This window comes from Aptenodytes forsteri, unplaced genomic scaffold (genome assembly GCF_000699145.1).
Source record: "Aptenodytes forsteri isolate BGI_AS27 unplaced genomic scaffold, ASM69914v1 Scaffold289, whole genome shotgun sequence".
In the NCBI taxonomy this organism is placed as follows: domain Eukaryota; kingdom Metazoa; phylum Chordata; class Aves; order Sphenisciformes; family Spheniscidae; genus Aptenodytes; species Aptenodytes forsteri.
Window position 1 is genome coordinate 1,881,881 of NW_008795025.1, and position 13,203 is coordinate 1,895,083.

The 13,203-nt window shown below is 45.4% G+C and overlaps 1 protein-coding gene across 1 annotated transcript in view; it reads left to right on the forward strand.

Moving 5' to 3' along the window:
- The first annotated feature begins 64 nt into the window (after window positions 1-64).
- Window positions 65-13,203, forward strand: part of TNN (tenascin N) — a 24,715-nt gene continuing 11,576 nt past the window's right edge. The window contains exons 1-6 of the mRNA XM_009275858.1: window positions 65-476; window positions 1,464-1,841; window positions 5,316-5,579; window positions 6,440-6,625; window positions 7,166-7,255; window positions 9,273-9,536. Coding sequence (XP_009274133.1) covers window positions 65-476; window positions 1,464-1,841; window positions 5,316-5,579; window positions 6,440-6,625; window positions 7,166-7,255; window positions 9,273-9,536 — 1,594 coding nt within the window. The remainder of the gene's footprint in view (window positions 477-1,463; window positions 1,842-5,315; window positions 5,580-6,439; window positions 6,626-7,165; window positions 7,256-9,272; window positions 9,537-13,203) is intronic.

Sequence of the window (13,203 nt, forward strand, 5' to 3'; positions counted from 1 at the left end):
TTTCTTCTTCTTCTTGAAAGCAGCTCAGTTTGAGGGGTCAGTGCTTCCTCTGAAAACCTGCCAGATGGATTTCCAGAGCTGGTTTGCCTTCCCAATGGGGGTATTGCTGTGCTGTGCTCTTCAGACATCTGCTATTCAACATCCTGCATCTCACAACTGCACCAGCAATGGTCAGAGAATATCCTTCAGCCACTCCTACAAGGTTGACCTGCCCACATCCTCCCAGATTAAGGTGGAAGCAGATCCATTACAGCATGAAGACAACAGTGAGGTGCAGCTAGATCCTGGAGAGACTGAGGAAAATGAAGAGCAGAATATCATCTTTAGGCACAACATCCATGTGCATGCACCCAAATGGGACTGTGAAAATTTGACCCACATTAAGGGTCTGCTTGAGAGGATGGAGAAGCTGGAGAAAGAAGTGGCAGAGCTGAGAGAAGTTTGCAGCCCTCAGAAGTGCTGTGGGGGAAGCCAAGGTAAGTAACAATTGCAGTATCTGTTCTTACATCCCAGATACAGCCTATTTACTGCAGAGATTTGGGGACTGGAATCCATTTGTCAAGGATATTGGGGGTTTTCCGTGAGTGAAATGCTCGAGTCCTACAGATGGGACAGTGCTCTGGTTTCTGTGATGTGAAAGGAAATCTGAAGGTCCCAAAATGTGGTAGTACATATCATTTCTGGAACCAGCGCAGGGGAAATCTCCCAGAAGCGGAAGGGAACAGTTCCTGAGTTTCACGTAGATAGGAGGATTCAGTGGAGGAATTTCTGGGGGAGGATGGAAGATAAGGGAAGCAATTCTTGTTGCTGACTTTTCCTTTCTCGTTTTTGCCTCCAGAATTTTGCAGTTGTTGAAAATTTGTCTTTTTATTTCCTCCTTGATAACTGACTAAAAGAAGAGCAGAGTTTATGATGATGTTTTGTGGTGGCCATTGGCTCTGCCTGTGGTCAAAGGTTTATACAGCATGGCCTCTAAGAAAAGATTTGACAAACTGATGTTGTTTGGAGCATAGAGACAAAAAGAAGTGCTCAGTCTTTGCTTACATGAAAAATAAAGGTGTATAGCAGATGAGAATAATGTGCTCTCCATCTTTATAACAACTGTGGTGAGAAATGGTGAGCTTAAACTACAGCCAGGAAGATTCAGGTTAGAGGCTGTGAAAAGCTTTCTAGCTGACTGGCTGGGGGTGATCATGGAATCTGCATTCCTGCTGACTACAGACAAGTGCATTGGGAAAGGCAAGGGTGGAGCTGGTCCCTCCTTGGACCTGGGGCAGATGGCCAAGATGATGTCTTCAGGTCTTTTTCAGCCCATATTTTCCAGTGATATTTATGCTTTCCCTTTAATGACCTTGAACACACCTTTGCACTATCTGTCCATTGCTATGTTCCTAATTTTTTCTTCCCCCCCCCAATCTGTGTGTCACACTTGCTGTTGTACATCCTGGTGCTGCTCTGGCCAGGTGTCTCGCATTGCAGTGGCCATGGGACTTTCCTCTATGAGACTTGCAGCTGTAAGTGTGCCGAGGGCTGGGAGGGCAGTGACTGCTCCCACCCCACCTGCCCCAGCCACTGCAGTGGCCATGGGCGCTGTGATGGTGGGAAGTGTATTTGTGATGAGCCTTACTTTGGTGAGGACTGCAGCCAGCAGCTCTGTCCTGAGAACTGCAGTGGCAACGGCATCTGTGACACAGCCGAAGGGGTCTGCCAGTGCTATGAGGAGTTCATCAGAGAGGACTGCAGCGAGAAACGATGTCCCGGGGACTGCAGTGGCAATGGGTTCTGTGACACAGGAGAGTGTTACTGCCACGATGGCTTCTTCGGCCTTGACTGCTCCCAGGGTGAGACATGCCTGTGAGTTATTTCTCCCTTCTTTCTTTCATTCTGAGTTTCCCTCTCTACCTCCCATAAACATTTGGTTAATCCTGTAGATAAGCCAAGCCTGGGGTCACCATGTTCGTCTCTGAGTTCCTGCTGGGCTAGGGGTTGCTGACTGGTCCTTGTCTTCAAAAATCACCTGGAAAACATTTCTGAATTGGGGAAAGGTGGAAATGCAGTTAAAGGTAGTGCTAGCACAAGCCTGTGTATAGCAGCTGAAGGAGAGAGCAAAACTGGGTATGGAGCCCGTAATTAAAGAGGGAGCCAGTCTGTCTCTTGACATACAAATGAGACAATACAAGGTAAAAGTCATGTTTGCTGCAGTGTGCACTGCTTGCTGATAAGGTAGTTGATTTGATAAAAACTGTGCGACAAAGGATGCATAAATCCTTTAAATAACCTCTCTTTGAAGTGAGGTCTTTGAGAAACTCTCCCCTATCCTGCTTTGTTACAAGGCGATAGGGTTTGCCTGAGAAGGCCTGGCTGAGCTTTCCTTGAGGTGTGTGTCCAGCAGTTTCTGCTTAAAGCTGGATGGCTTGGTGCCTATTCCGAAAAACCTATAATCTCCCTATAACCGCAAGTTGATGCTCCAGGCTTCAGCACTCAGCCTTTTACCCTGGAAGCCACCTTTCCTTCTCAGCACATCACTGCTAAGTCTAATCTTTCACAAAGCCTCAGGAAGGAGAAGTAGGCAACAGCCACATGCCGAGCACCAGGTATTGCTCAGCAGGGGTTTGCAGTGACCTTACTGGCAGGTCTTTTCCGCTCCGGATCATCCCTCCTCTCTCAGACCTGACCTATCTGCTTAGAGACTCGCCTTTTATTTAAAAGATTATTAGCTCAAATTCGTCATGCAAACAAGAGCTCTGCATCAAAACTTCACTCCTCCTTATCCTTCCACACTATTCAGAGATTTTTCTCTGTGGCTCCAGCACTCTTCTCTCCTGTCAGTAGACCAGGATTTGCTGCTCAGGGGGTAGCATCTTTACAAAGGTGGTAAGCAGAATTGTTTTTCCCAGAGCAGAAGTAATTTTCCCAGAGAACTGTGGCCCAGCCAGCCTCTCCCAAAGGGCTGGTTGGGTCCAGCCTTGGATCCTCTTACACATCTGCAGCTGTTTTACAGGCTGTGAAAGTGGCCTCTGTTCTCTGAGTATCGGAGTGAGCAAGCACTACAGAGTTAATGCATATTGCACAATCAATTTTGCTACTGTTTCTGAGCACTACACCTCCACTCCTGTTTAACTACTTTAAGTCCAAAGGCAAATGGTTCCTATCTCAGCATCTGTAGCCAAGTGCTCCTCTCCCATAGCTGTTAAATTGCCTTTTCTGTTCCAATTTGGATTAGATTTCTGCATCCTGGGAGATTTACACTGAGCACTGTTTTATTTATTTATTTATTATTATTACTATGTTTTTTATGTGTCTCAGATCATGAAATGACATATTTTGTTGTATATTGCGATGATAACTGGAATGTCTGAACGTCTAGAAGTTACTATCAAGCATGCAACAATATAACTAATGTCCTGCAATTCCTTGTGAATGAGAACTAGAGGACAAGGACACACTGAACAGCAGGTATTTGCCTGTGCTCTTTCTGGACTTTGTTTACTGGCACTCCAAAATAGCACTGTGGGATATCTGAATATGAATAAACCAGCAGTTTAAAACAAGGGTATCCACAAAACCAGTTGTTTTGGTATCTCAGCACAATATTAGTTTAACCAGGAAGTCTGTGTGTTGATGCTGTAATCAGGAAATCAGAAAGGAAAATGAAGAGGGACTCTGCTGTTCCCAGGGGAGCCAGAGTTCCCAACAAGCCCCCGTGTGAGCTCTCAGTCCAGCACTGGATCTATAAATGTGCTGCTCGTTTCCTGCTTGCTTCGGCCATTAGGGCCTCAGCCTGCTTCCGGAGGAGAAGCTGCCTGATGGAGAGAGATTGATGAGCGCAAGCAGAACGCAAGATGGACTCTGGCACGGCCCACAACCACCCGTCTCCCTAATTCACCTCAGCAATTAGTGCTGTGCTTGTGATGAACCCTTTCGCTTCAGGCTCGGAGGTCCTCTGCTGTCGGAGAGCAAGAGGAGGAGGTTTTCAAGGGTTACCAAGTCCAGGCAATGCCTCCTTCCCCTTCACACCTTCACAGGGCCACTTCCTCCGGCTCTGACCAGGAGCGTTTTTGTCAAGTCCTGAAGTGCTTGGCTTCGTCACGTTGGCTGGAGAAGATGGCTCTGGTGCATCTCAGGGTAGAGCAAAAAACCATGTTGCAAAAATAGATCCCCCTGGGCTAGAGAGTCACTGCCTTTGCAAGAACCCCTCATCAAAACGCCCGGCTCAGAAACACAAACTGTCCTAGGCATTGTCCTAAACAGATGATACTGGTTTCTTATGCCACATCTCTCCTTTTCAGAGAGGCAGATACAATCCTCTTCCGAACTATGCTTAGACAAGGGATAAACCATATCATATGTATTTAGGTTCTTCATTATTTTACTGCCAAGCTGGATTATTCAAATCCAGCTTCTGTATCACAAGGAGAGGCTGGATGAATGTTCTCACATTTTGTACAAAGTTTTCATCAAAAGCATTGGCAAGCATGTATTGAGGGTGGAATTTTGTGAGAGCTGTGAATTACACAAGGGAATGAATGCTGCCTTTCAAGTGAGAAGAATATCATTGTGTTATCTGGCCTAATGTTGCTGATGCATGCCTTTTTACAAGCACTTGCTATCTATGTTTTGCTATAGGTTAGTGCCTTGCTAATGAAATACAGCTGGTAGACTGTTTGATCAGTTTATGATGTGCTTACTTGTAATTAAAATCAGGTAAGCTTTCTGATAGATGTCCTACACGACTGCTTTCAAGGGCTGCCTCAAGATACTGGTGAGCTGTCTGTCTTGTGGCAAAACGGTTAAGGCACTGTTGGTGTCCTGAAATTTATTGTGTTCCGCAGATTTGCCCAGGTCTCCTCCAGGCACCAAGTGTAAGTCTCCGTCAGTATAAAAGCTCAGTTTTCTACCTCTGCCATGGAGAAGCTGTGTTCCCCAGTTCTGGGGACTAGTTGACATTTTGAAATAACTCTGACAGTGATAAGGAAAGAAGGTTTTGGCTTTTCTTTCTCTTCCTAGAGACATTGGAAGGGACAGCTTTATGAGAGAGTTTTCCTCCTGCCAGTGTTTGTTTAGAAGCTGGAAAGAAGAGTCCAGGAAATTATTGTATTTGTTACTGACTGCAATATTAATTTGTATTTAATGATATGCTGTTGGGCAGAAAGAAATGGACAAATCCAAGATGACCACAGACTGGGAGTTCCATTTCTGCATTCTTTCTGTATTCAAAATAGGTTTGAAAAAATTTCTTGCTTGGCCATGTGAGCCCTGGACCAAATGCTAAGACATCATCCTCACTGCAATGTTTTTCTTTGTTTCTCTTCTAGTGCTTGCTCCTCAGAACCTGCAGCTGCTGAACTCCACAGAGAACTCTCTGGCTGTCAGCTGGGATCATATGATTGATGTGGATAATTACCTCATTAGCTATTATCAAGTAGGGTATGAGACATTGGTGAAACAAGTCCACCTGCCCAAAGAGCAGCTCAGCTATGAGATTGTGGGTCTCTGCCCCGGCACCACATATAATGTCACGCTTCGTCATGTGAAGAAGGGGATTGCCAGTGAGCCCCAGTATCTAGAAGCAAGTACAGGTAGGACAGGCAGTCTTTTTCTTCAGAGTCAGAAGTTGTAGATCTTTAAAGTTAGATTCAAATAAGTGGAGCAAATTGTTTGGCTTTACAGGTTTGTAACATCCTGTCTGAGCACTGGAGAGCACTTTCTCCTCCCAGTCTCAGCTGCACTTTTTTGCCATCATTCTCTTCTGGAGAATCTGTTTCTGGGGCTGAACGTATTGCAAATTTCCTATCTCTCCCTTTATCTTGTCCAAATCCTACTTGCGTTGACACCCCTGAATTCCAGGGAATCCATAACATTGCCTACTTCAAGAAGCAGGAATGAAAGCATGCAAGATAAGGCCAGCATGTTATTAAGAATAATGCACTGTTTGACTGGATGCAGAAGGGACATTAAAGTAGGCAGGATGTCATTCCTAGGTACTAATTTGCCAAACATGCCTGCAGCAGTGAGTTTTCCTCATGAGCCTGATGCTACTGAGGTTAGGAGGCTGGGTATGGAAAGACTGCATATTTGACACATTCTCTCTAGAACTAAAATGGCATTTTGTTAGCAGTTGACAGTATGCTGTCTGCCTGCACTTGGCAAAAACAGTGAAAAGTTTGGTTATTTTGACATTTTTCTTACTTCTAGCACAACAGGTGGGAGCTGAGAGCCAGAAAACTCTTGAGTTGGAGTGTTACCATGGATAAAACTAAGCCTGTTGAAATAATGATTGTGCTGTATTTGCTCAACTCTTCAGTTTGGCTCAGGAAAATGTCTCAGGTCTCAGAGCAGGCAACTGGGGAGGGAGGGGGGCTGTTTAGCAACCTCCTATCTTATATTCACCTTTTGGTGCTGATCCTGCTTCCTCATGGCCCTCTGCTGTCCTTCCCAGTCCTGTCTGCACTCAATGCCATCTGGGTGACAGAGGAGATGGAGCACTCCCTGGAAGTGGAGTGGGAGAACCCACCAACAGAGGTGGATTATTACAAGCTGAAGTTCAGATCCCTGATGGAGATGGATGAGAAGCAGGTCACGGTGCCCAAAAGCAATGACCCTAAGAGCAGACACATCATGACTGGTGAGTACTTGTGGGTATTCCAAACTGGGCAGGGGCAGGGAGAAGTGGCAGGAGTGACTGATGGTCAGACCATAGTCCTGAGATGATTCTTCTCTCATGTGTGGATGGCCAGTTTTCCTTCACCGCATGCCTGCCGTAGGCCAGGGTGAGATTTGTTGGGGTTCCCCTAACCCATAATGATGGGTGTCTCCACAGGGAGAAAGCTTCTATGCCTTGTGGATAGGAAGTTTCAAGGCATATTCATTCAGCTTTAATTCCATCCTTGTTAGGAATAAAGTATATTCTATTTCAGAGCTGGTAATGTTCGTGCTATGGAAATCCCTGCTCACTGTGTATGTCAGTGTATGCCCTACTGGCAAGCCTGGACCAAAAGTGCTACCAAGGCATTCTCAAGACAAAAGGAAGTTCAGATAGAAATCTAAACTTTAAGTTCCTCTCTGCTACAAACCGAGAACTGGGTAGACTAAACAAAATAGCTTTCTTTAAGAAAAATTACCGTCTTCCCTAATTGTTTATAACGCTTCCTTTTGCTCTTTGTAGGCCTGAAACCTGGCACAGGGTACGAGGTTACCGTCGTACCTGTGAAAGACAATACAGAGGGGAAACCATCCTCAGTGAGTGGTAGGACTGGTACGTGTAAAGTTTCTTTTATGATAGTGATGTTACTACAGCGTTTTGGGGGCAGATCTGTCAAGATCACAGCATGAAAAGTGCATAGTTGGCTGCTTCTTCACGCATGACCTGCAGCCAAGTCTGCTTATATCTTGTTTAAGCCTGTCTACACCATATATTAAACACTAAACCTAGCCCTAGCTCAGTCTTTTGCCTTGGTTTTGAATCTACAGTAACTTCACCCTTAACTTGACTAACGGCTCCAGCTAGATGCAGGATAAGTGTAGTAAGCTGGCCTCTGTATGTAATAACAACCCTCAAACGAGCTCAGAGCTAGGTCCAGCAGTAACTCAAAGTTTTCTGGTTCATGACTTCCCTAACTAGATCATTGACAGGATGACCTCGCTTAAACCTAGCACACACGATTTGTGGTCTGAATATAGCCCTTCCTCGTGGATCCTCTGGGCAGCTGCCACTGAGTGCCTTGCAGCTGTTAGCTGCTGCTGATTTGTCTGGTCTCTGAGCCTAGGAGCGATAAGGAAGAGGACAAGTTCTTCTTCTCCTGTATTGCCTGGCTCCAGTGTTATTTTTCTGTTCACCAGACTGAACAGAACAGTTGGACTGAGGAGCAGATTAGCACACCGTTGCCAGGCCTGCATTTCCACTGGGGGCTATAGTCCCAGCCCGCTGTGTGGTCCGATACACCTGCCCCCATGGAGGCGAAGTTGTGCTTGTCCAGTGGGCTGCACAGTGGCACAGCCCTGGCATGTCTGTGGTAGTTTGAGTCTTCGCCTCTTGCATGTGAAGTGACTGAAGAGGCTTCAGCTACTTGCTGGCCCTTAGAGGTTGAAGCTTTGGACTGCTTTATCTTGTAACAGAGTCTGAGTCAGATGTAGTCATCTCCAGCATGGCAAGAGCACAGAAGCATCCTGGGGCTGACTTCTGCTCTGACTGTGTGCTCAGTACAGCTCAGAAGGCCTGGCAGATGCTACTGTTACTTGACTATTATTTTTCCTGTAACTGGCAGCCTAGCCATTCCAGACCTGAATGTTAAAGCAGATCTGGAAACCCTGTGGTTCGTTGATGCTTCAAGCTCTTCAAAAACGTGGCAGAATATTTTTGAGCTATTATATTGCAAAAGAGAGCTTGAAGAAGTTTGAACTCTCATTCTACCTGTAAGATTCTGGAAACTCTGAAATTCAGCTCTCTTACAAAAGGGTAGCTGTGCTTCATCCAAAGACTGAAAAATCCCAAATCAGGCCTGACATTCCTGAGGTTGTCTTGTGAATTATTCCATTAAAAGACAATTGATTTAAAACAACAAAACCTACAACCTCCACACCGCCATTGTAAGGCTGCTCTTCTTCCCTGTGTAGATTCTGATTATTTGGAACACGCTTGGCTTGTGTTTTCAAGCTGTTCTTCACAGACATGGGGGCTGCAAAACTTCTCAAAAAAGAAAAAAAAAAAAATCCACAGTGAGTAATCCTGCTCATATTCTTATGTAACCCCTGGAACTTAGGAGCTGTGACTAAGACAAATACCAGCTATTGCAAGAGCTACCACTAAACTCTGATTCACAACCTAAAATAGCAGAAGCCTTGGGGGAGTCTTGAGAGACAGGTCTGCAGGATAGGCAGAAAGGGAGGAGCAACAAATGGCTGACACTGGAGGCAGAAAAAGGATGGAGCCTATACTTGGTGCTGTGAGGAGGGTAAGCAAGAAGGTAATGCTCAAGATGGTACCCGTGGAAGGTGAGGCAGGTAGCCTGCAAGCTTTTCCTGCAGAAAAAAAATGGAAAGTTTCATCTAAATGGTAGACACAAGCCCTGCTTTCTCCCCACTCTGACCATGCTGGTTTGTCATGGATGTGTTTCTTTCTCAAGGGGCTGTAGGGGGAACCTAAGTGACTCTTTGTTTTAGCTGGCCAAAGCAGCAAGGCAAAATGAAGGAAATGTGCACGTGCGGTGACAGGTATTGTAGTGGTTTAATTCAGCTGGAGTTTCCTAATCCTGTGCTTTGAAATGTTCTCTCAGGAGTTGATAGCCCAACCAATGTGGCAACTGACCAAGTGACAGAGGATACAGCCACTGTCTCATGGAGTAAAGTTGAGGCTCCCATAGACAGGTACATGGTGAGATACACCTCAGCTGATGGGGACATCAAGGAAATAGAGGTGGGGAGTAAAAATGACATCATCACCTTACTGGATCTGAAGCCAGGCATGGAATATGTCATCCACATCTGGGCAGAGAAGGGACCCCAGCAGAGCAAGAAGGCAAGCACCAGCGCCGTGACAGGTATGTTGTAGCAGCAGCAGCAGTGGAGGCAGCCGAGTTTGAATTTCAAACTCCTTCATCAATTGTACTTGTTTTAGTAAAGCTTCTCCTGCTTTGCACAGGTTTGTGAGGCAAAAAATTCATGTCATTCTTACTAGAGTGGCTGAACAGGTCTCCAGCTCAGCTTGAAAACTCTTTGTTTTGAGTCCTGTTATGGACAGGTCCTATGGCAAGGCACCAGTTACTATCAGTACAGAGAACAGTGAAACACAGCCAAAACTGAAGCCTCATAGCTGGAACATTTAATTCGTGCCTTGCCTTTAAAATGCCATAAACAACCTCCAAGCTTTTCTTTGGGTGACTGTTGTGGCCTTTCTCAACAGGACAGGGGGCTCATATGCATTTTGCACAGATAGTCACGACAGAGTGTTTGTTAAAAAGGAAAAACAAATTTATTGGGATCATGTCATAAGGTAAGACTCACATGGAGAATCAAATCTCTGAACAGAACATTCGGTCACTGTCCCTTGGTGGCTGGGAGTCTCCACTGGAAGGGTGCTTGCAGCAGGGTCTGCAGCTAGATTGGGAAACTCCTCGAATCACTGTTTTGCTCAGTTCTTATAATCTAGCCAGCCGTGGTCCAATGTGGCTGTGTGTACAGGAGCAGTTTCTGCTGATGATTTACAAATGTCTTACCTATGTGCAATCTGTACTTCTGCAGCAGAAATTACCTAGGGTAGTGTTTGGGATGCTCCACTCAGGATGTTAATCAACACATTTAAGCATATAAATTGGACTAGACACAATAGGAGCTGCCTCGGGGGAATTTGTAGGACCTCACCCAGAGGGGATTGGTAAGGATCAGTCAAATGCTTAATTATGAAGTTCAGTCAATCACCTACTTTGAAGTTGGTCCATTGTCTCAAGCCAGCCCATGTTCTCACTGATACAGGTGACTGGCTGGGGAGCTCCTGGACCATCCAGGGAGTTAAGGAGTTAAATGCACTGCATATGCATACAGGCACAGCCCATACCCAGCTGCAATGCAATTATAACTAAAGAACAAACTTGATTTTCATATCACTCGATTTTCATATCACACAAGAAAATAATTCACTTGATTTTCTTGCCACAGGTGAGCATCTTACACTGCTAACTAGCTGAGCTGTGATTATTCAAATACATGTTCCCAGTGTGCACCACTCTAGGTGACACAAATGAGGCTCAGCATCTTTCATTAAAATGAGAAGTAATGTATTTTATTCTCATGAAAGAGGTGAGATTAGTACACACAGGTGGAAAATCACAACTTTTACCATAGCTAATGTGTGGTAAATCATAGTGCAGCTAAGCTGGTGTCTGGTAAATTGCAGTGTGGCCGTCAGATGGTTGTGCATTTGTGCCCTGGAGTTTAGAGCCTTCTAAGAATAAGCCAGAATAAGAAATGCTGTTCCAGTAATTTGGGAGGCATCTGCAAGTCCTTCATTGCTCAGGCTGCTGAGAGGTATTTAGCAGTTTAGTGAAGGAAAAAAAAAAACAACAACAAAGCAAAACAGAATCCACAAAAAAACATGCTCTCTGTATAGGTCACAGGCTGTTGGGCCGTCCCCGAAGGGCCACATTCCTGCAAGCTGCTTTGTGATAGTCACTTAAGGCTTGTGAAGTCTAGCATCATGTTTCTGTCTGTGAAAAGAGCAAGGGAAGGATTGTGATAATGGGAGGAGATTGAAAGTGGCTTTTTTTCTAGTGGAGAATGTGAACATAGTTCTCGCTAGTGTTGTTGCCTTGTTCTTCACCTTCAAACCTTCCCTTAAGAAATTGCCAGTGTAGCGTCCATGTAGTGGCCAGATGGCTGACAGAAGATACAGTCACAATCTCGTGGGATAGGGCCTCTGATAGACAGGTACTTGGTGAGATACAACACAACTGATGGGGATGCAAAGAACATGGAGGTGGGGAAGGACAAGAGCATCACTGCTCTGACAGGACTGAAGCCAAGCAAAAAGTATGCCACCAGCCTCTGGGCAGAGAGGGGAGCCCAGCAGACATCAAAGCTGTGACAGGTAGGAAGTTTTGCTTTAGTGGGAAATAATCCTGTCCCAGGAGAGCTGCATTTCTGACAGAGATTCTGAGCAGGCAGTTTGGTTTTTGGGATAATTCCCAGAGCAACCCAGACAAGAGGTTGTGATCTTCAGAAAGCAAGAGACAGTAACGCCATATTCTGCATGGGCTTTCCTCTCTGCCTGTGCAGGGTCAGCTGTGTTTTTGTTGCCAACAAAGAGCCCTGCTGTTGCAGCTTTGAGGAGGAAACCTAGACCCCAGCTGAAATACCTCAGAATTGGGCACCTCCCAGCTTTGTAGTTCAGGCCCATCCTTGATAAGAAATAAAGGATGAGAAGTGGAAGAAATTGACTGGGCCCTTGAGGGGAAGGAAAAAGTGTAGCTTCACCAGGACAACCCGTGTTCTTCGCTCCTAACTGTTCCTGCAGAAGTCAGCAGCCCAGCTCACCCAGCGCAGGGTCAGATGGCTGACTGGCCCTGCCACCTCGGCACTGACATACAAGTGTGTATACCAATGAGTCAAGAATGGTAGGACTTGCAAGTGGTTAGCCCCCTTGTTTTATCTACCTTGCACTGTATCCAACAGTACAAAATGATTTGGGGCCACAAACGGTGATATCCAATGGGACTCACTTAAGTGTCAGTTATTTACACTGCATGATCAAAATATGGTTTGTAGCTAAAGATGAAACTTCTGTTGGATTTACCAGTTTGAGCTGGAGAATAAAACAAGCATGCTTTTGGACAAAGGACCCTTTTAGGTCTTTGGGCATAGAATCATTTCCCAAAGCTCATCTGTTTTTCCGAATATATTTGATAGTCTGATAAAACATACTACCTCTGCCTATAAAACTTGTGTTGTCTGTGTCTTGAGACCATTGTGATTACCACAGCACTATACTAAAACTTCTAATAATTATGACTCTTGTTTACAGAAATCGACAACCCAACTGAGCTGTTGACTGACCAAGTGACAGAGGATGCAATTACTGTTTCCTGGAACAAAGTCCGGGCTTCAATAGACAGATACAGAGTGAGCTACACCTCGGCTAATGGGGACACAGAGGAGAGAGAGGTGGAGAAAGACAAGAATGTCACTACCTTGGCAGGACTGAAGCCAGGCATGGAGTACGTCATTTACATCTGGGCAGAAAAGGGAGAACAACAGAGCAAGAGGGCCAGCACTGAGGCTGTGACCGGTAAGAGGGCAATAGCTTGAGTTGAGAGTGTAAGTTACAGCCCAGCTTTGCCTTAACACTGAATAAGTCCATCCTAAAGCAGTTTCACAGCAGAGGGAGATTCAAGCTTAACAGATCGAGTCTTCAGGTTAGTGCATCTTGCTGTGAAACCTATCTAACTCATCACAGAGAGATTCTATTTACCTGTATGTACTACAAATGGGCTGTGTTGTGATTACTAATAGGGATTAAGGAAAATGAAGCCTTTGCAGCAGTGTCTCTTATGTATTTAGAATCATTAAGGTTGGAAAAGACCTCCAAGATCATCGAGTCCAACCGTCAACCCAACACCACCATGCCCACTAAACCAGGTCCCTAAGCGCCTCATCTACACGTCTTTTAAATACCTCCAGGGATGGTGACTCAACCACTCCCCTGGGCAGCCTGTT